The sequence below is a fragment of the Grammomys surdaster genome, unplaced genomic scaffold (genome assembly GCF_004785775.1).
Source record: "Grammomys surdaster isolate TR1022 unplaced genomic scaffold, NIH_TR_1.0 226, whole genome shotgun sequence".
In the NCBI taxonomy this organism is placed as follows: Eukaryota; Metazoa; Chordata; class Mammalia; order Rodentia; family Muridae; genus Grammomys; species Grammomys surdaster.
The window spans coordinates 2,681,243-2,704,687 of NW_021604671.1; the positions used below are offsets into that span (position 1 = coordinate 2,681,243).

The 23,445-nt window shown below is 43.3% G+C and overlaps 1 protein-coding gene across 2 annotated transcripts; it reads left to right on the top strand.

Moving 5' to 3' along the window:
- The first annotated feature begins 11,338 nt into the window (after positions 1 to 11,338).
- Positions 11,339 to 15,164, top strand: Sox17 (SRY-box 17). 2 transcript variants are annotated; one of them, XM_028773419.1, is made up of 2 exons: positions 11,339 to 11,422; positions 13,892 to 15,164. In XM_028773419.1, exon 2 carries the CDS (start codon positions 13,969 to 13,971, stop codon positions 14,830 to 14,832), a length of 864 nt encoding a protein of 287 aa, XP_028629252.1. In that variant the 5' UTR covers positions 11,339 to 11,422; positions 13,892 to 13,968; the 3' UTR covers positions 14,833 to 15,164. The 2 variants fall into 2 exon arrangements, with proteins under 2 accessions (XP_028629252.1, XP_028629251.1); XM_028773418.1 differs by lacking the exon at positions 11,339 to 11,422 and adding an exon at positions 13,168 to 13,474.
- Positions 15,165 to 23,445: the final 8,281 nt, after the last annotated feature.

Sequence of the window (23,445 nt, forward strand, 5' to 3'; positions counted from 1 at the left end):
AAATGACAATTATAAATTCTATCTGAAGTTTATAATAACTTTGTCTGGCTTAGAATGGTAGTATTTGGTGCAGAGTGTTGGTGTTTATATAATTTGCTGTATATGGAAATTTGCCACCAGGACTATTTGATTGAGGTAGAAGTGATAGAAAGAACACAGTCAAGATTTCAAAGTCACTGAGAAGGACAGTGCCTGTTTGTGAAGGTAAGGTAGAAAAGTTGCCTTTAAACTTCTAGGAAATCAGAGGTTGACCACCTAGCCTGATTTCACAAGAAGTACAAACCGCAGCTCCCTGAAGTGGACTGTGTCTGGGAGCCTACTGTCGCTCAGGCTGAGGCACAGAGGGCTAATGCCACTGAAGGTGTCAGGGGCAACAGATGTGGTACAGCTGTGCCTGCTGCTGCCAGTGCTCCTAAATCCCCCAAACCAGACTACCCTTCAGTCTCTCATCAATAGAACAGAAAGAGAAATATTTGGTGTGTAGGAGTAGCTATGGTTAATAAAATGGGTTTAAATATTTGGCAGCTGAAGAAAGAATTCAATGGTGTGGTTGAGAAGCGGGTCACTGGAAGGTTATGTTAACCTGAAAGCTTCTCCATTTCCTCCAGCCCTTTCACCCTAGACACACCTAGAGATGCCACAAGATCCATGTTTGTACTCCTGGGGGTGGTGATTTGATTGTCCCAGCAAATATTCCAGTTTTTCCAAGGTGATATCAGTATTATCAGTATATGGCATGCTGTTAGCTGGCGGTGCTCAGGAACGATATAACTTTTCTAGTTACTGTTTTAGTTGCATATCTTATTTTTCTTTTCCCCTTTAAACTTAGGACTACTGACAAAACTGCAAAATGTAAAGACAGAGGGCTGCTCCTTTAAGACTCCCTGTTCTGTGGATGAGAAGACCTCTGTGTACACCGGATCAGTAGAGGCAGCATAGAAACCAGGAGCAAGCAGGGGGCACCTTGGGAGTAATTCCAGTTCCAGTCACTTGGCTTCAGCTACTTGTTACACATAATGAGTCTCTGTATTTTGTGCACTTTCATTTGGCTGGTGATTTCTTCTCATTGTTTGTTTAAAGATTTTTGTACAGCAAATTAAAAGTCAAGGGACAATCTGGTATTTGTAAACAGATATGCTCTGAAAAACCCTACTTTAATAAACTTTTAATACTAAATTGTGACTAGTACTGCAAAGCAACTGAGATGGTTTTTTTCCCAGAAATAGTAAACAAGGCACAGACCAAGGGGACAGGAGGCTGGTCCTCAGATCTCTTTGTTTGCCAGTGGGTGTAAGAATCTTTCTTAGTGAGTCTGCAGGTGGCTTAACAGAGATTCCTTCTTCCCAGATTCTGGCTCCAGGTGATAGCTGGGCTCTCATTCCCCTCTGCAAACACCTTCAAAGAGTACACTGTAGATACAAAGGATGAGAGATTGGCTTTCTCCAAACACAGAGACACTGTGCTGGGGGAGCAGGTGAAAATCATATTCTTAATCACAGACAAACACAATTAACTGGCAACTAGATTAAGATACCTAATCAGTCAAAAATATTTAGAGGCTCTTACAAGGAGCAACCTTCTTTGGAGAGTTCTTAGTTACCCTTTGAGATAATACTCTGTTAATGAAATACACGTTCATGGAGGTGCCCCTTTTAAAGGAATTCCTTCTCTTAAAACGAAGCAATGAAGCCCCAGTAAAAGCAATCAAAGCTCTAAGAGTGAAGAGAATTTTCACAAAAAAAGAGGAGATATGAGAAAGTGCAGTTAAATTTCACCAGCTTCCATCCAACCAAAGGTCACAGAGAAAGTGTTGGCAATCCTCTATTCACTCAAAACATTTAGTGACCTCATTGAATACTACAGTACTAAGCACAAGGCATGCTAAAGCCATGAACAACACAGGTGACTTCCGAGGGAGCTGGCACTAACCGGCCAAGGTTAGATAAAAAGCAGATAAATCACTGAATATAAATAAACAAAGAAATATAAATGATGCAGGTAAAAGAACAGTGGCATAAGCCTGAGGAAGAAGGGAGGAGCCTGATCACCACAGATGGCTGGTCTCAGAAGTCATTATGAGAGTTAGCCACAGAAAATGAGTGTGTCCTTAATAACATAAAAAGGGAAGAGAACACGGGCTCTTGCCTGTTCTAGAACAGTTAGAGGCCAACTACCTAGAGCTTTGTAATAGGAGATGGGAGTAGAAAGAAAGAGCTAGAAAGAGCCCATGCATTCTTGGAGGATCATGAGGCTACCACTGTGGATATGACATTTGTATAGGATTGAGCTAGAACTGGAGACTATGATGCTACAAATGTGCACACTAAGTATCCTCTTGCTAATAAAATGATGCTCAAGTCAAGGTAAGGATGTAAGATGGTATGGTGATAGCAGGAAAGCCATAGGTTCGATTCCCAGCACTGAAAAACAAACAAAACCAAAAACAAAGAACCGAAGTTGAATACTCTAGGAAAGTAGTAAATGTATTCTTGTTAATCATTTTTATAAATAAGCTATTATAATTTATTTGCTAAACAGAATAAGTACTGACAAAAGCAGATTGCAGAGACCCTTCAGTTACTGACTGCTGGGGATTTATAACTGAGTTGACAAGGAAGATACACTTTGTAAGTCTAGCTAAATCCTACTATGGCCACATCAGTTATTTCATTCACATTTGACTACTGTCGACTTCTTCATGCTTACAGTCTTTGCTTTAGCAGAGATTGCCCCTTCTACACTGGGACATTTTGTCAGCAGCTGTTCTGTAGACTTGACTGTCTTCTGTGCATTGGGACAGGAGAGAGTTGCTCGGAGGGAAAATCCAAAGTAAGTGCCTGTTATAGTTAGGGTTACTATTGCTGTGATGAAACACTGTGACCAGGGCAACTTGAGGAGGAAAGGGTTGATTTTTTGCACAGTTCCATGTAGCAGCTCATTATCAAAAGCAATGAAGCAGGAACTTACACAGGGCAGGGACCTGGAGGCAGGAGCTGATGCAGAGGCTGCAGAGGGTGCTGCTTAATGGATCATTCCTCATGGCTTGCTGTGACTGCTTTCTTAAGGAATCCAAGACCAGCTCGTAGCAGTTTGACATAAAACTAGCCAATAAAGTGTCCTTGCTGGTCATGTGACTGAAGCTGGACCTGTGTGCACTGTTTGAGCTTCTGATCTTTCTCTGAAATAGCAGCACATAAATGAAGACAGATTTTAGAAGTGCTTTGGCATGTTTTAGAGACATGGTGGTTGGTCTTCATTTTTCATATCTTCCCCATGAACTTTGCCCTGCTGAATGTGGCTGGGACTCATAAGAATTCAGTCATGCATAGAAGCAGTAGAAATCAGATGGGCCAACCTCTACTCTTGGGACAAGTCAGGAAATCTGACTTGTTGCACATTATGATCTTGTGTAAGGTCATTGAGAGTTGTGGGAAGGGTGGCAGGACAAAAGAGTGATAGCAATCTTTGTAGTATTCCTTCAAAGATGTCTATAAATAATTCTAAAATTTTTATTGAATGTTGTTCTCTCTTCCTACGCCTTTGTTCTGCTCTTTAAACATTTAAGCTGACTTCTCTATAACTACTATTTGTTTTATACATTAAGTTCAATGATAGTGTAATTTACAAATTAAGACACATTGTAAGAGGTTAATAATTTTGCAACAACATACTATAATAATATAAATAATATTTATTTATTTACTTATTTGTTTGCCGTGGTGCTGAGGATGAAACCTAGGGCCTTGTCTATCCTAGTCAAGCATTCTATCATTGAGCTTTGATAGTTTTGAGAAGGGAAATCCTATGAGGTCAGGCTAATTTCTAGTCTCAAATTATCTGTCATTGCAAGCCCAAGGAATTTTACTTTACATTTTTATGGTACAGTATTGTAATTTCAAAACTGTGAAGGACCTTCTTCAAGCCAAACAGAAATAGTGCTTTATGATTTAAGTCTTAACTTATTCTAAAAGTATTTGCCAGCAGGAAAAGACACTAAACAAGAAGATGGGTTTTTCCTGTGACCACATTTATTGCTTGAATTTATTTTTAAATAAAACTTAATGAGAAAAATGGGCCTAGAGGAATGCATATACAGTCTCAGAGCCTGTGAGGTGAGACAAAGGACTGGGTTCCAGGCCAGCCTGGGCAATGTAGGCGACAGCTGGAAAGCAAAGCAAAACCAAATGTAAATTTAAAGCAGTAGTTCTGCGTCCTACTTTATTTAATATTATCTATGGTGTGTGGTACATCCATGTGGAGGGAAGAGGACAACTTGCAAGGATTGATCTTCTCTTCCCACCCAATGGTTTTTTGGGGTGGCACTCCTGTTGTCAGGCTTTGTGGGAAGTGTCCTAACTTGCTGAGCCTACCTCACTGCTAGCTATCTTTTTCTTGCTTTGGGGCATGGAGGAAGGGAGATACTGGAGAATGGCCACTCAGACTTTCTGGCACATCTGGAAGCAAAGAAATTATATTGGAAAGATGGTGTGGCTGGAAGATGATTGCAATGAGATAGCCCACAAGCGTGGTGGGGCATGGAGACATTGCTCAGTTTTCATTGTGAGAAATGGATTCTGCATTCATGCACATGTGCCTTCAATTAACTAGTAATACTACTGCATAACTCTGAAAGTCAGCAAGTTAGAAAGAAACCTTAGGATGAGATTAGAATTAGATGTATCTTCAACTTAAGGCATATATGCACACATATATGTAGGCAGGTATATAGGGATAGTTATATATGAGTGTACATGAGCTTGCATATACAAAATTCCTCATCCATGAGGTATATGCTCTATGATCCCCTAGTGTACAACTGAAGCCAAGGATAATACTGACCTCTATATAACTGTTCATCTTATACATAAATTCAATGATAGTATAATTTACAAATTAAGACACATTGTAAGAGGTTAATAATTTTGTAATAACAAATTATAATAAATTATTCAAAACTTTGAATTATTCATTTTTAGAATTTTCCATCTAAAATTTCAAGTCCTTTGACCCTTGATAAGGTCAAGGAAGCCATGCAAAAGGAAGGTGTGGTCATTGGAGTGGTGTGGAGATATGTTTATGTTTCTGAGCTCTGTCTGCTCAATATGCAGAAGCAGTGATGCCTCCAAATCCAGTAGAGCCCTGGCCTTCCTTTCTAAAGGCTTTCTCCCTGAAACGGATACTCACAACTCCCTGGGGACAGAACTGAGGCAAGGAAAGGACAAGATGAATCTGGAATGTTTAGTTATGCCAGACATATGGAAATGGTCAGAAATTACTCAGAATCAAAGGATAAAGAGGAAAGTCCAAAAAGTGGTCTGAAGATCAAACTTGAAGCAAGAGGAGACCTCGTCTAATAATATCAACTAAAGAGAAGAAACTGTGCATCTACGCCTGTACCCATAACACACAACACATAAAAAGAAGGAATACGTGGATAGATGTTGGGAGCCGACTCTTAGCCAAAAGTGGCTATCATCTTTACAGCCATCTCGAGCCATATACCCTGACAAGAGACTTGTTTCAACAGCCTGCAATAGCTGAGCGCACTCTGATAAACATCTTGTTACACTGTTTAGTGCCCCCAGCTGCAAGGTGCTCCTGGTATCCATGGCTACAAGGCACGTGACGTAGTGGCTTCAGTTGAGATTGTCCACGAGGGCAAGTCACGTGGTAAAGGGTATAAATACCCGGATTTCCTTTCTATTGGGGAGGTAGAAAGTAGGTAGGAGGTAGAAAGTAGGAGGTAGAAAGTAGGAGGTAGTAGGAAGTAGGAAGTAGAGGAAGGAGTGAGAAAGTGAGAGGTGTCAGGAGACTGAAGGAGTGAGAATATAGTAAGAAGAGAGGAGAATAAAGAAGAGACTTGAAGAGACGCCACCGGACTCTGTCTTGTATCTATCTTTTGCGTCTCTCGCCCCTTTTTTCCCCTTCCTCCGTCCCCACTCTCTCTCTTGCTAGACCCTGACCTGCCGACCGGAGCAGCAGAACCGGCCGGCCTTTACAAAGTAGCAGAACCTGACGGCCGTTACAAAAGAAACGGCGGTTACAGATAGACATAGAGTAGTAAGAATAGAACCAATCCTTTCTAACATTTGTCATTTGTCAAGTACAGGTCCAGGCCAGTGAATGGAAAGGAAGTCTGATGAGGAACAGAATATTAGTATAAAGGCAAAGTTTCCCCTACAGGGAAAAAATATTGAGTATTAAGGGGGTAATGATGACTTCAAGGTAGAGACACTGAGTGAATGGAACCAGGAGATAGTGTTAAACATCATCAGTGCTTTTCACACCCAGAGAGGAGGCACTACCATTTACAAGGTGGTTCCTGCAAAGAATGTATGGGCCAACATTGGCCTGACATTGTGGACATTCTTGTAAAGAGTGAGTCTGAAATTTAGACTCAGAAAAAGACTGATGAGTCTTGATAGCAAAATATTCCATGTAATTCTAGAATTTAGACCCAGAAAACACAGAATATTGGATCAGTTTGCAAAATACACTAGATATGAGACTTAGATAACAGTGACATAAGGGAGTGTCCCTGCATGGGCTTTTGTCAGACAAGATCTAGAGAAACCTCACTTGAGAAAATGCCTCCATCATATTGCCTGTAGCAAAGTCTGTAGGGCATTCCTTGATTGATGATTGATGATTAATGTGGGAAGGCCTATGTCACTGTGGACAGGTGGTCCTGAGTTGTATAAAAAAGCAACCTCATGGGGTGCATACCAGGAAGCAGCATTTCTCCATGGTCTCTTCTTCAGTTCCCGCCTCTACTTCTTGTTTGACTTCCTGCCCTGATTTCCTTCAGCAATGGATTATGACCTGCGAGTGGTAAGATGAAATAAACCCTTTCCCTCTGAAGCTGCTTTGGTCATGGTGTTTATCATAGCAATAGAAAACAAAGAGAGGTAGGAATATGACGTTCATTTAGTGACTGGTTATATGGCTGCACACTAACTTTAGGGGAAACTCACACTAGAAATGTGTAGCAAGGATAGAACACTATGCTCTATCTTTGAACCCTTCTCATGTAGCTCAGATGAATTAGAATCTGCCTGTATGAAACAGGTGTCAAAATAAATGAGATGTCATGTAAGGCTTAGACTGTCTTTTTAAAAACCTAGATATACTAATTTTTTCTTCCTGAAACAGGGTTTTTCTGTGTGGCCCTGGCTATCCTGGATCTCATGCTGTAGACCAGTCCAGTTTCAAACTCATAGATCTGTCTGCTTATGCCTCCCAAGTGCTGGGATTGATGGGAAAAAACCTAAATTATGCTTTCATTTTGCATTGCTGTATTTCTGGTATTAAAATTATCATGACCCAGTTAATAAGAACACTGCATTCTTCCCCAAGGATCCTTAATCCATTATTACCAACACCCTTCTTTATTTAGTCCTTATAAATTCCAATTTGTCTCACATTATTTGTAAACATGGCACAGAAATAAATTCATAATAAGATCTGTTATTGTTTCCTGCTAGAAAAATGAGATGGTCCAAGAATCCTTGTTATGTAACCTTAAGTCATTGACTCTCTATCTCATTGTTTTCAGCAAAAGGGGATAAGGTATGGCTACTTCTCTAACCTCCAGGGCAGTTATGAGGGTCAGACAAGGTAGGGAAACTGTTCTGTAAACAGTACCATGCTTATGAAGAAATTCATTTCAAAGATAACTTCCCAAATGCCCTAAAGACAAACATTTACTTTTTCATCATAGCTGCTTATAAAATTATCTATGTGCATCTTCAGCCTGGGTTCCTATACTGAAAGCAGTAAGATAGCCTTGGGATTTAAGTGCCCAGTAATGTGTGATTTCAGATGCAGATTGAATTATTGAAGGAGAAGAGGAGAGAAAATTACTCTCCAGAAGCCCTGTGACTTATACGGATGAGCCTTTAAGGTCTATGGAGATGGTTCTTAGTGTTTCCACTTAGGAGGAAGAAGACACTAGGATTGATTTTGACATTCTATTATTTGTAAGTATGTAGTAAAGACTGGAGAGCCCTGTGATCTAGGATGGAAAGGTATAGTGAACAGAAGGCCCTGTGTTGGTATGTTGTTAAGTCCACCAAACGGATAGAGAAGAACATTCAAGTAAACCCGCTGAAACCCTGGAAGGCTTCCTAACCTCTCCCTCTTGTTTTTAAGCGTTGGAAGCTAAATTAGGTTCAGATTGGAAAGCGTACAGGAGGTAATGAGTGCTGTCAGGAGTGGCAAGTCCTCCAAGCTATTTAACTTTGATCATTTCCATGATCACAGAATGCATACTTTGCCCTAACCAACCATCTGCACCATGCAGTTAATCCTGATAGGGGATCTTGGCAGCAGAGTTCTCCCAAGTGGAAAGACAACTATTGCCTCTGCTACAAAACCAAAGCAAAACAAAAACCAAAACAAACTCAACAAAACAACTCAGTGTGCTTGACCCACTGTGCGGTAAGCATCCCTTTCACGTGCCAGGAACAGATTACTACAGGATCATAGACTGAGGACGGGCGACTGTATCTTAGTAAATCAGGGAAGAAGATCGAGGACATCACACTGGGCATTCCTGGGAGGCAGCCCTATCCAGGCAGCTCTCGGGTGCGAGTGCAAGTGCTCTGCCCACAGTGGACCTGCTGCTAAGACTGCCAGGTGAGGATTGCCTTTCTCCAAGGAAGCCCGGTCTTTCCTAGGGTGTGGGTGCCAACAATGGAAAGAGGCTGCAGCAGCCATCACCTTTATAAAAAACCAAGCCACATCTGAATTGCCTTTAAAGTTCAAGGAAAACTCCAAAGAAATGTGAGCAAGGCTTTATTCCTGGCTCTCAGACCACCTTTCCAAAGAGAATCTGCGGTTCCATAGAGCAGGCAATAAAGAGGAGTCCGTACTTATCTGGGGAACACAGTTGGGGGTGTGGGTTCTAAGAAACATTCCCGACCAGTTTCTGAGCTGGGAAGTGAAGTGGGAGCTTCCTGCTTCGCCGCGAAAAACTCAGCCGGGGCCAAGCGGGAAGGAGGACGTGGTCTTAGAGTCGCCAGCTGCTAGGGTGGGGTTTCAGGGCAGCCAGAGAGGAGCCACGATTAGACAGGGATTCGAACAGTTACGTGAGACCCCGCCCACTTAGGATGCATGCACCCATCGGTGTGGGGAACGAGTCCCCGAAGTTAATCTTGGGGTCAAACTTCTCAGCTTCCACCAGAGAGGCTACTGAAGCAAAGATTACAGGTTCTAGTCTGAATGTCCTGGGCCACTGTGGGGGCCGGTGACCGCTGTCTTTTTGCCACTCTTTTCTCTCCTCCTTTCCTCTCCTCTCACGCTCCCGAATTTCGATCTCCATCTTGGACCCACTGGGGACTGACCAGGGACTGGGAAGAGACACAAAAGGTATAAAGGGAAGGAAAGGCCTTTTGGTACCCGGGTGCAAGGTGCCAATCGGCGGCGTCGCTCAGCGCAGGCCCCACCTGAGAGGTGCGGAGCCCAGGGCACAACGCTCCGTGCCGTGTCACTTCCCTCATGGTTCCCAGAGGCAGACTCTGAGGCACATATTTAAATCGTCCAGTGGTACTATTGTCTCTTTATCTTAGAGTCCGCCGGGGGCTGTCACCGTGATGACAGCCCGTGCTCCCCTTTCCACCCTCATGAACTTGCTCTCTACAGACCACGGATCTGCCTTAGTGCCCACGGATCCTGCGCAATTGGACTTGAGTGTCCCTTAACAGGCTCTGGCTATCAGAACACCAAAACCACAAAACCTTCGAGAAATCAACCGCTCATTCAGAGGCTCGCTGTAGAGAGTAGCTTTGACTCTCCCACTTTGGAGTCACACAGTTGATCACCTACCGGTTGCTACAGGCCCCAAGTGGTCGCGGGCACAGCTTCTTGTTACATTAATCGCTTCCTTGCCCCAGCCTTTCGAGCCTCGGGTCTCGCTTGAGGATGTGGCATAGTCAGTAGCCACCTAGAAATCCTGCACTATTTGAGTGTGACACCGCTGCGGGTTACAGCAGACAGGCGTGCCAGGCTTCTACTCCAGATACCCACCCCCACCCACCTCAGTAAATCTCTAGTGTTGAGGGAAGCAAGGCTTGCAGGAAGCCGCTCCGGATGTTTGCTTCTTTACATGTGGCATTTGTGGCTGGCTTTGATAACGTTGCGAGCTCGGCTTCCAACACCCATTTAGTGAAGAAACTGAAATATGGTCCACTCACAACTGCTGGCGGTCTGAAGTGTGGTTGCCCCTAACACTCCTCCCAAAGTGTCTATCAAGAGAATGGTCAGCAGAAGTTAGATCTAGGTATGGGAAGGGGACTAGTCATGGGAAAGCGCCACATTTCCTGATAGATTTGTTAAGTAAAGTGCTACATAATGACTCCAGAAGAGGCTGTTTTAAGAAACGGAGAAGATCCCAAATGTGGACGCTTGGACCCCTAATGCCTTTGTGCTTTCCCTCAGTAGTTAACCTTCAGGGATGAATGTAAATAACGCTGCCACCCCTCCCCACGCTTTCTTTCCAACCACTTTCTCAGTATGCTGGGTTCCCTTCACAGAGCAAGAACAGAACGAGGAACCCAGGTAAAATAGTGCAAATACATTTTCTAGATCTACACCTGAATTATATTTCTGTTGTCTCTTAGCTTTCAGAGAATCAACCAAAACAGGGAATACAGAGAAAATGCCTACTGGACCCACTACTGTTTTCAATCTTCACTTCAAACAAAACCCGTAGTTTGTATTTAAAAAAAAATTCTCGGAAAGAGAAAATTCGGCCCTGAGATCTTTGAAAAGATGTCGATTACTAAATACAAAAGGAGAATCACTATGGAGGTGAGGGCCTGCGCCCCTGCTTCTGAGAGACAGGAGAGACACGGGGAAGACTGTCTCAAAACAAACAAACAAATAAATAACAGAAAGGATAGATTTTTTTTCTTAGAGAGTGCCTGGCTAGAGAATTGATTTGTAATATTGCTAACTCTACCCTTATACTTTCCTTGGTTAAACATCTGAAATGCATTTTTTGTTTTACTTTCAAACCAATGTTTTTCAGAAAAAAACATAAAGCTTTGAGGAAGAGTGCATTATCAGTTAGATTTAAGACCAATTGCTTTTAAATCACCAATTTAAAATAGTATTTTCTTTGATTTCTTAAAACAGATTTAATTTTACCCCTTTTGTATGAATCGTACAGACCTGGAGCTTTAACTGATCTCTCTGCACAACTTCCAGCTTTAAATGGAAGGGAGGGTCACCATTGTTTTGTAACATAACAAATTAGAGAAAAGTTGGCTTCTGCATGACTTCTTTGGAGACAAAGTAGTTCCAGAAACTGTAGGCCAGGAGCTAGCAAAAGCTCTGTGCTTTTTGGAACCTCCAGTAAGCCAGACTTGGTCTCTGAAATAACACAGAAGAAAGCCTCAGCATGTTACCTCATGGACCACAAGTAAGTGATACCTTTCAATCAGCCTTCACAGTAAAGAAAGTCTGTTTTGGAAAAGGATGTGTTGAGTTCCTTCCTTCCTTCCTTCCTTCCTTCCTTCCTTCCTTCCTTCCTTCCTTTCTTTCTTTCTTTCTTTCTTTCTTTCTTTCCTTCTTTCTTTGTTTCCTTCTTTCTTTTTCTCCCTCAAGACAGGGTTGCATGTAGCCCAGGCTGGCCTCTAATTCCATATGTAGTTGAGGACGATCTTGACCGTATTTTTCTGCCCCCATTTCTCAAGGGCTGGGATTACAGAATCACTGGCATTAGGCATCTCATAGACTGTCTTTTCTGCAGAGATGTACTAGGTGAGCATTCTAACTGAGCTATATCACCTGTCCTTGCATTTTCCTCCCTTAAAACTACACAAGGATGACTGTTGGATCTCTTAGAAAACAAAACAAACTCAAAGGCAACAGAGAGCTTTTGGGGCTTCTGGTCTCAAGGAGGGCTGCTAAGTGTATGTGTAACACCCTCCCAGAGTCTGCCTTAGCACGTGAGTCTCAGTTTCCTCTCCTGGAAGCTACAATGCTGCCCTTGAAAAAGACTACATTAGGGGCTAAATGAGTTTGCTAACATTTGGAGGGTGCTAAGTAGTTTCGGGGATAAGGACTGTAGGAAGGCATGCTTTGAAGCCCGTGGAAAAGTGCTTTCAGGTTTGAAATAAATTTAAGGATGTTTGACTTTTCATTCCAGTCTTCAGAAATATATAGGAATCTTTTAACTACCCGTCAGGGTAACCGTCTTAAACGTTATGGATTGTGCTGCTTAAATGGACTTTTCCTCCGAGGAACAACATCACAGTGTCTTTGCACTTTGTTTTATATCCTAATTTTGTGGCGTTTGGGATGGAGGCACGGCCTCTTGCAAGTCTTTAGAAATGAAACCAGGTCTTGCCTCTTTTGCCGAACACACATGAGCAGCTTTTGTTTTATGTTTTTATGTTTCATACTGAAATTCTTCATGGTTGACTTGAACTCTTATCGAGTAGTGAAATATTAGTGGTATAGCATTTTATATTAAACTTTGTTTTTATTACAACTTTTTATTTACCTTGAACCTTTTCATTATAATGTAAGCATGATGAGTTCTTGAGAGAAGAATAAGATTCCCTCCCCCCCAACCCCCGAAAAGTCATGCGAAGTTAATTGCCTTCGGCAATAGTACTTTTTTTTAAGAGAATGGAATAAATACCTATACCTAGTATGTTGATATGAACAACCTTGGACTAGTGCTCCAATCTTCCGTTACAATGATCAGCACCTCCAGATATCTGAATTTCAGCCGTCCTATTTCCCCGGGAGGACTTGGCGCCAGAGCCCGGCTCCAGCCAGTTTTTCCCCCTGGCAGGTATAGCCGGAATACTCTGCCGGGGGAGGGGAAAGGGGCGGGTGTGGGACTTGGGACGCGGACCACCAGTTGGGCGGGGGCCTAAGGACTAGGGTCCGGCCCGCCCCCGCCGCGCCATTGGCCGGGTCCTTAAAGAAAAGGGCCCGTGGCCTGGGGGACACCCGCGGTGTCACTGGGTAGATCTCCAGTGCGCGTAACGCTTCGGGTTAGGACTACCCAGAGGAGCAACGGGAGGGTCGCACCCGCTCAGCTTTACGAGTTCCTCTGGGAATCTCCAAGCTAGCTTCCCATCTCTGCCTCAGGGTAGGGGGAAGCGGCGTGTCCCTTGCCGGTAGCAGAGCGCGGGGTCGGTCTGGAGCGCCATGAGCAGCCCGGATGCGGGATACGCCAGTGACGACCAGAGCCAGCCCCGGAGCTCGCAGCCCGCGGTGATGGCCGGGTTGGGCCCCTGTCCCTGGGCCGAGTCCCTGAGCCCCCTCGCGGATGTAACGGTGAAAGGCGAGGTGGTGGCGAGTAGCAGTGCGCCAGCCGGGACGTCGGGCCGAGCCAAAGCTGAGTCTCGCATCCGGCGGCCGATGAACGCCTTTATGGTGTGGGCCAAAGATGAACGCAAACGGCTGGCACAGCAGAACCCGGATCTGCACAACGCAGAGCTGAGCAAGATGCTAGGTGAGTCGGACCAGGGAGATCCAGGGCACCGGCGCACTCCAGAGAATCGCGCCTCTCGAGTCTAGAGTTGTCTTGCGCCCCACACAACCGGTGTGCTGTAGACTCAATCCCTTCCTCCAGGTCCCTCTCTCTCCAAAGTAACTCTTGGTTCTGGTGTTTGGGCCCTACGAGCGAATATAAGGGTTTCTCAATACTTCAGAGCAGTAACCCGCTCACCCCTGGCTCGACCCTTTCCCTGATCAAGGGACTTTGCCAGTTTTTCGAATAAAGGGGAGAAAGGTAAGGGAGGAATCCCCTTCTAGAGGACGCGATCCAAGACTTTCATCCTAATACGACCGGGCTTCTCGCCACGGGAGAGGGGCTAGGGTGCGGGAGCTCACCCGGGTAACCCTGCACGCCTCTACACTTTCCCTGCAGGCAAATCCTGGAAGGCGTTGACCTTGGCGGAGAAGCGGCCCTTCGTGGAAGAGGCCGAGCGGCTGCGCGTGCAGCACATGCAGGACCACCCCAACTACAAGTACCGGCCGCGGCGGCGCAAGCAGGTGAAGCGCATGAAGCGGGTGGAGGGAGGCTTCCTGCACGCTCTCGCCGAGCCTCGGGCCGGCGCGCTGGGTCCCGAAAGCGGCCGCGTGGCCATGGATGGCCTGGGTCTACCTTTCCCAGAGCCCGGCTATTCGGCCGGCCCACCGCTGATGACCCCGCATATGGGCGCCCACTATCGCGACTGCCAGGGACTTGGCGCGCCCGCGCTGGACAGCTACCCTCTGCCCACTCCGGACACATCCCCGCTGGATGGTGTAGAGCAGGACCCAGCTTTCTTTGCAGCCCCTCTGCCCGGGGACTGCCCAGCGGCGGGAGCCTACACTTATGCTTCCGACTACGCGGTTCCCGCAGAGCCACCCGCTGGCCCCATGCGAGTGGGGCCGAACCCCTCCGGCCCCGCGATGAGGGAGATCCTGGCGCCCCCCAGCTCTCTGCACCTGTACTACGGCGCGATGGGCTCGCCCACGGCGAACGCCGGGCGCGGTTTCCACGCGCAGCCCCAGCAGCCGCTGCAACCGCAGGCACCTCCGCCGCAGCAGCAACACCCGGCGCACGGCCCGGGGCAGCCTTCGCCTCCTCCCGAGGCTCTGCCCTGCCGGGACGGCACGGAACCCAGTCAGCCCACTGAGCTCCTAGGGGAGGTGGACCGCACGGAATTCGAACAGTATCTGCACTTTGTGTATAAGCCCGAGATGGGTCTTCCCTACCAGGGGCACGACTGCGGTGTGAACCTCTCAGATAGCCACGGAGCCATTTCCTCTGTGGTGTCCGACGCTAGCTCAGCGGTCTACTACTGCAACTACCCTGACGTTTGACGGTTGCCGACCCGACCTTCAGGCCAGAAGCAGTGTTACACACTTCCTGGAAGCGCTAAGGAAATCCTTAGCGTCAAGCTGTTTTGTTTTTAAGTTGCGTTGGCATATAATTTATGGTAATTTATTTTGTCTGCCACTTGAACAGTTGAGGGGCTACATGAGATTTTTTGTTTCAGATGCCTTGAGGGAGTTGCTCCCTACAACCACTGTCCAGTTTTAACCAGTTTTTAATATCTCACCAACTTAATTCTATTTCTTGAAAGTTTCTTGATCCAAAGAAATTGTGTCATGCGTGCTTTCTCGATCTTAAATAAATCCTGGAATCTTTTAAAAAATCCCTATCACATTGGTTTTATCAAAACTTAATTTAAAGATCAACAGTAAATATACAATTAGAAGTGTATAGTTAATTGTAAATTTTCCATTTTCTTACAATGGTACACCCAAATGTATTTATGAAACTCTAAATACAAACAGCAGGGTGTTCAGATGTGATATAATTGTTCTACAAAAAAATTCTCATAGAATGAACTTGCTATGGACATTCCAAAATATTGATTTCTAAAAATAATACTGTAAATGTTTTTAATTCTGTACATATAAAGCTTTGAACATAAGGCTTTTCAAAAATTCCAGTTTTTCCAGTCATCTTGAAACCTGCCAAAAGAGTTTTCAGATATAACTGTTTTTTGTCTCTTGTCTTTTCTTCCATAAGTCTTGATCCCTCTTTCCGCAAAATTTGCCTTTAATCCCCACATTTTTAGAGTCAGAGAAACTAATGAAAATAAAATTTGTGTTGTGACTGTTAGTGAACTTTAGTATATAATTTCAACTTTATATTTTGCTATAACTAGCAATTGTGGATGGTTGCATTCCCTCATTTTTCAGTTTTCTGACTCAAGATTCTCCTTGAGTGATTTGTGTGTGGTGTGCTTTACACAGGTGAAGACACAAACCAGCATATCTCCTTCACATTCTGTTGTGAAGAAACAGGTACAAGGCTTCAACCATTAGCCTCTGCAGATCTGCGGAGATGATTGCTGCTGCCGTACACATGGTCACCATGGGAACCACCATGGTCTGTGGGCTTTTCCTGTGCCAGGTGTTTCCTTAGCACTCTGCACAGTTTGGGTCTGAGCAAGCCTTCCAGTTGGGCACTATTCTCTCATTTTGCAGTCCCCATACATGCTGTGGCTGAAGCCACAGCTTCAGTAAGGGAGACAAGAGAACCATCACTGAGCTGCAAACTCAGGCCAGTAGCCAACTCCTAACGTATTTACTGAGTCTCTTTGTCTAGGGGGCATAGGTGGGCACTAGAATTCACATTCTGGTCAACATGTAAGGTATTTATACGGTGGAGAACTGGAAGATGATGTATTTGAATGGTTTCTTTTGGAAATGTCACTGTAACATTTTAAAGGGGAATTCCTGATTACGAGGCACAGAAGGGTAGACATTTTTAGTGACAAAAGGTTGAGCCTATTTTGTTGGGCATTTCTAGTGGCTATAATCATTTTAAAATTTCTATTTAGAAATTTAAAGTTCATACCAGGGAGGTTATTTAACCTATTTCCTTTTCCTTTCTCCCTCCCAGCCCCTGACACTAGATATGGAAACCAGTCTCTACAACCTGGCTCATTTTATTTTATTGTTGTTTTCTGGGAATTCATTGTGTAGATCAGGCTGACTTCAAACTCACAGAGATCTGCATCCTAAGTGCTGTGACTAAAGGCATGTACTAGGACATCTGGCTTACAGGCTGATTTTTTACTGCTCTTCCTTGTTCTACACTGTTTCTTTCTCTGACCCCAGAGAGGTTGTTCTGCTTGAGTGTAAGTTCCTTTACAGGGATTTCCAAGAAGTTCTTAGTAGACTATGTAATAAGCAGAGGAGTTGCCCAGGCTCACTTTCAAGGCCACATGGCTAGTTCAAATTTCTCTATAGACATTTTAGTGTGTGAATCCACTAACTGCTGGAAATGTAGCTGACATCTCTTAAAATAAAGAAGGTAAGTAGGGAAAGGGGAAAAGAAGAAAAGAATTTTGAGTGCTTACAGCAAAGTCCAAAATCAGGTTACACCACTCCTAAGGTATGGACAGGATGACAAGACAGCTACAGTTATTGAGGCAATGTTACTATATGTATGGAGGTCTCTTCATCCTCACAGACAACTCTTACAGGTAGAGACTTCAGGCAAATCCCTTTCCTTTCCTGAAGCACTCGGGTAAAATGAGCAAAAAAATGTAATGGTTGCTTCATTTGATATCATCTCATTTTTCTTTCACCCTATTATGGAGGAAAAACCATTGATAAAGGACACCACATCCCCGACTCCCTGTCTTTCTGAGATCCTTTAGAAATAGATGTGAGCATCTAGGCAGCTTTTTGTTGGGTTCCTTATATGTTTGCATATTTGGATTCTCCTTAAGGTGATTGTCTGAGAAAAACAGGAATTCCTCCCTAGTAACATGCACAGAAAGCACACACCCTTAGGTATATTATACCCATAGTTAGGTATAATTCTGACATTATGTGACTCTTTCCAAGTATCCATGGGTTACAGAAGCCTTGGTGTTGATCAGTAAATAACACAGACAGCTCAATCAAGCATCCAAACCAGATAACAGGCATCAGATATTTGAAATCAAAGAATTATTTCTATGAGGAATTCTTTCTTATAACATGATTCAAGGAACTAACAGATACTATTCTTTTGAGCTTAAAGGGAGCCTATAATATATGGCAAGATGAAGATGAAAGCTTTTCTTGACACCACTGTGATGGTGATTGCTATATTCCAAGACTGATCCCAGAGAACCCAGTGGATCATTCCTTCCCATGTTTTAATCCAAGCGGGATTTGCTACTCTAACTCACTCAAAGGTGATAGGAATGGAAACATGACATTTCTAGGACTGACTTGTAGGAGGGCCTTTCCAATTTTGTCCCTTGTGTTCTGGGCAATTGTGTCAAAAGGCCAATCTTACCAACCGCACAGAGGACCCACACTTGGGACACTTACAGAGATGGAGAAGAGAGGCCCAGCTCACTCCTGCCCTATTGGAACTGAAGGACTGAATACAAAATGCCCAGCACAAGGAAGCTGTGACTATGGTTCAGTGTTAGAATACTTGCCAAGCACCAAGATGGACTTGATCCAGAACATCACTGAACAAAACAATTGTAACAAAAACCAAAAATCAAACAGTAGAGTCCAGGCACACTAAAGTGGGAATGATTGTTTCATTGTTTCTTTTTTTTTCTTTTTTTTTCTTTTTTTTTTGGTTTTTTGAGACAGGGTTTCTCTGTGTAGTCCTGGCTGTCCTGGAACTCACTCTGTAGACCAGGCTGGCCTCGAAATCAGAAATCCACCTGCCTCTGCCTCCCAAGTGCTGGGATTAAAGGCGTGTGCCACCACTGCCCGGCTTGATTGTTTCTTTTAAGGAGAGGGGATTCTGTAGTTTAGCTACAGACTTCTTGCTTTGGTGGCAAAGTCAGGAAAGGGTTTAAAACCCATCTGAGACTTTATTTATTAAAATGAAAGACAGTGTATTAGTTAGGTACTATTCCTATAATGTAACACCATGACAAAAAAAAGGTGGAGAGGAAAAGGTTTTTTTTTTTTTTTTTGTCTTATAGTTCCTTCCACATCATAGTCCACCACTGAAGGAAGTCAGGGCAGGAACCAAAAGAGGACAGGCACCTGGAGGTAGGAGCTGATGCAGAGGTCATGGAAGGGTGTTGCTTCCCTGTGCCCAATTTACCACTTAACCAACATAGGAACCATTTAGAGATAGAGAAGAGCAGCCCAGGCCAGTGCTTGTTCCCCATTATCTTGTTCAGCTGCTTTCTAATAGAATGGAGAATGTCCCTGCCCACAATGGACTGGGACCTCCCACATCAATCATAAATTTAAAATTTTCTCTAGAGCCTTGCCTACGTCCTGACCTTATGAAGACATTGTCTCAGTTGGCGCTTCCTCTTCTCTGATAACTTTTGCTTGTGTGAAGTTGATATGAAGCTAGCCAGCACAGACAGTGTGTAAAATGTGAACTAAAGATCAAAAGACTGACTCTGGCATCATCACATTTGTGCATTGCTACATTCAGATGAAGAGATAGCTCCAAGTGCCTAGCTGGTGATCGTGGAAGTATAACTCATGAGTTGAGCAGGAGCTTACCCACTGAGATATACTCCAGCCCATAGCTAATCTTTTTTTTTAATATATTAGATTTATTTAATTTTTTTACCATTTATCTTAGAAATAAGTTCATTATAGATAAATTGGATTTTTCTTTCTCACCTCTATTTTCAAAGTTCTTTAGAAGTGGCCAGAGGTGGGAATCTAACCTTTTTCTGGCTAGATATACCCAGACCTCAGACTGATATGGAATCCACACATCTCTAAAAATGCTAAAGATAAAGCTGTTTTCCCCCATGAGGACTTGAAGCAATCTCTTTAAAACCATCAGGTGCTAAACTTCAAGTAAAGTAGCTGAGATGATAGTACAATGAAGTTATTTTATTTATTTTCATCTCACTGTACAAACAGTTTTCATGTGTTTTGTAAATCTGTTATGAGACTAGTAGGGAGAAGCAAAGGAATGCAGGGAAAGTGGAACAGAATACTCAGATCCAAGTATATTTGTTTCATCTTAATATTTTACATGCTTTACTTCTTTTTAAATTCTCAGAACTATGTCTGTCACAGACAGTATCTTTCACACTCAGTTCCCCATGCCTTATTCTGTTGATTTGTTTTGACAGTAGTGGACAGGGAGAGGTATTTTACAACCATTATTTCAGTACAAATTTGTTCTTCCTGCTTACAAGGTGCTTCCTTCTGATCCAAAAGATTCCTCTGAAGATAAGTGATTTCAGTGTTGTCATCTGGAGGAGGATGAAGGATGGGCTCAAGTTCCCCCACGAAATAAGCCTGTGACCTACTAAGCACCCATGACTCTCTCTGCTCTAAGGTCTAGCTGCATTTCCTCCAGTTTTTCACCATCAGGCTCTTCCCTCTTCTTCTAAATGAGAAGATTGCTGTGTGCTTTTATTCCCTGAATAGCCAAGCAGCTTTGAATCCAAACTTCACAGTGTCTCGTACATAAACTGAGAATCCCCATCACTGACCCTTCTAACTGCATTAAGAATATTAGAAATTTTCATGTCCAAGAGCTTGTTATATGGCAAGCCCAAAAATGATATTGTGACTAATAACAGTGCTCTTTATTGGAGTCCTTAGTAGCTCCAAGCAAAACCAATTTGATCAAAGACAAGAAAATTCTTATTCTTGAGCTATTAAAATGGCTCAACAGGTAATGGTCCTTGCCACCAACCCTTACAACTTTAGTTCAGTTTCTCTGCCCCATATGGTAGAAAGAGATTCCTGTAAGTTGTCCTCTGATCTCCTTAGACAGTCTGGTTGGCGTGAATGCAGGCACACATACACACACAATAGTCACACACACTCACACATATACAGTTATACATACAGTCACAAAATACACTCCCACATGCATACATACTCACACATACATGCACTCACACGTACATTAATAAATAATTGAAAGAACAAAACAAAATTAAATTATTCTTGCTTAAAAAGCTATCTTTGAGGATTTTATTTCTACTTTAACTGGTGTCCAGTTAGCATCTTTTTCAAAATGATTTCAGAAGGAATATTCACCAAATCGATGTTGCTGAAGATAAGTGTCTGCATGAAGATTCAAAGGAAACAGGCCACAAAGGCATTAAGGATGCTTACAAGGGAGTTCACTGCTCCCTTGTAAGGCACTTAACAAACCATTAGAAAAGCACATTAGTAGATGCAGTTATTCACTCAGTTGGCAGATAAAATACCCCTGACAACTTGTTATAGAAAGAAAAGAATGATGACACGTGTGCCCATCAGAATGTACTGTCTGTTAGAAGTGAGGCAGGATTGGAACTTTTGTTCTCTGTATCCTGGATCTAGCACCTACTAAATGCACAGAACGCTGACAGAAGAACATATGTGCTTGTTGGTGTCTCTGTTTTCTTTACTTTTAAAAATGACTTATTTATTTTTATTTTAAATGCATTGGCATTTTAGCTGCATGTATGTCTATATGAGGCAGTCAGGTCCTCTGGAACTGGAGGTACAGTTGTGAACTACCACATGGGTACTAGGAGTCAAACCTGGATCCTCTGGAAGAGGAATTAGCGCTTATCACTGAGACATCTCTCCAGCCCGGTGCCTCCATATTCCATTGGGGCATCTCAGAGATTTCAAGAATTCTTGCTTTGCCTAGCTTTTCTATTTGAGTCACTGGGGCTATAATTCTCTGTCTAATATGTTATGTTGGGACATAGAAATTAAACAACACAAGACAGCAAGGTTATGGAACTAAGACCTCTGAGGATGGCTGGGTAAAGCTAGGGGTGGTCTCAAGAAGAAAACAATCCCCTGCATCTTGAGTCAGAGGTTTAGTTTACCTGGTTTGGGGAAGGAGCTTAGTTTTGTAGGCTTGCGGAAGGTCCTAGCTTTTTCTGAGCTCTAATTTACTTTTTTTATTTACCAACCAACCAACCAACCAACCAAAAAAAACCAAGGAGAGCCTGGTATGGTGGCGTAAGCTTTTAACCCTGGGAGTGTCTACAAAGCCAGTTCCAAAACAGCCAGGGCTACACAGAGAAAACCAACAAAACAAAAAACAAACAAACAAGAAACAGGGAAAATGATCAAAGCTTTCTGCCATATGCCAAAGCTCACAATATAAGTCTTACCAGATCTCCTTGCAGATTTTACAGAAAGGATCTCATGGGTGTCTCCAAAGGTGCTACTTTGTTCCCTGACTCATCATTTGAATTTGGTGTACCTCTATCTATATATGCCATCTTGGACTCAAACTTAAGAGAAAGCCATCACAATCCACCTTCTCTGATGCTGTGATTGACAGAACAAGAATAAGTGTTAGTCTTGTAAGAATGTACATATGGGGGACAAAGGATTGTCTTTGCTTTGTTCTGAGCTTTGGGCAGTCTTTGATTATAGAAGAGAAATTATTTTCACTTAGGTTAAGCGCATAGAATGCCTCAATCTCAAAACCCCCCACTTTTAATGAAAACCTCAGGCCATTTTAAGAGGATAAGCCAATGGAGTCACTCCCAGAGTCACCTTCCCCCTCTCCCCACTACAGCCTTCTTTCCTAAAGTCCTCTGTGGTAGTTTCTCTTTTACTTTTAAAGAACTGAACAGGCAGAATGTTTGAGGGCCAATAACCAGAGTCAAATAAGGGAGTGAGGCAGACTGAGAACCTCCTGTCCCAGTCGAATTTAAGGTTGAAACCTGACACCAGGCTTCTAAAGCCCTCAGCTCTCTAAAGCTATTTTTCCAAAGCAACAATGAGCAGAGCTGAAAAGAAAACTCAGAGACCCAGCACAAAAGGGAAGGATTCTGTTGCGTTTTTAAAAATTAAAAAAATTAGATGCTTGCAAGTAATAGTAGAGAGTGCAGATGCCAGATGCATGCACTGTAGGTGCCTAGTGCCTAGTGCGAGCTCCTGCAAGCACACACACCAGGCGCCAGAAGCTCACACACCAGAATATAAAACTGAAAATACTTGTATTACAAGATGGAGATTTAAAAAAATAATAATTTAGACTTTTATTGAAAATAAGAAGATTCTGGGCTCTATGTACTTAATAAAATAATTAAAAACCCAATTGATGGACATGTTTGCAAAAACACAAGCAAGGTTAGATAGACCAGGTGTTAGAGGGTCCTTTCTCTGGAGTCAGTCCTACAATGTTGCAATACTTACTTTTAATCCTGTTCATTTGTTTTTTTTTTTTTTTTTAGTAGTCTAAATTAGGTCTGTTGGTTGTATTTACTTCCTGCTGTGATAACTAAAAATCCTTTATCCATCTCCCTCCTACGAATGTGGTTACATTCATCTCCATTTCCGTCCAAGTTTTCCTTGGATTGTCATTGCCTCTTAAGTTCAGACACCAAGTACCTTCCCACCCATTTTGCTCCTTTGTAAAAGTAGGGTGTTGGCTCCCTACACAGGAAAGCTGTGCTGTCTATAGTGTCGTCCCCCCCCCCCAGGAGGCTTTTCTGAGAAGTGGGATTTTTTTTTTCCTGGAAGGGGTACATACAAGCACGCGGAATACTGATTTATCCTTTTAATATAAAAATACTCATTTACGTTTTCAGCGTTTCAGAAAATCAGGATTCTCATCTCAAGGAGTTGTGGCTTCGCACTTACTCTCTTCTTATGTTCCAGGAGGGACATGTTTTCTCCAATGCATTACCCAAAGAAAGAAATACAGTCATATGGAAAGAGCAAAACACAGGATCACTGGTAGCCACCCCAGCCCCTTTCTCTAGTGTTGTGCAGGCAGGAACACACCAGAGGGGTGGGTTTCCCTTTCTGAAGTCCACACCGAGGGTGCGGTTAACCAGAAGACATTTTAACAAATCTCTGGAATGATGTTAACTAAGGAGGTCAAAGAGCATAGATATGGTAGTGGGAGCAAAGACGCGGAGTTTTGGTGGAGGACAGCAGACTTGCGCTCCACGTGTTTCCTACTGGGCTTTACCGTGTGAAGCTCCCAGCCTTCAAAGCAAG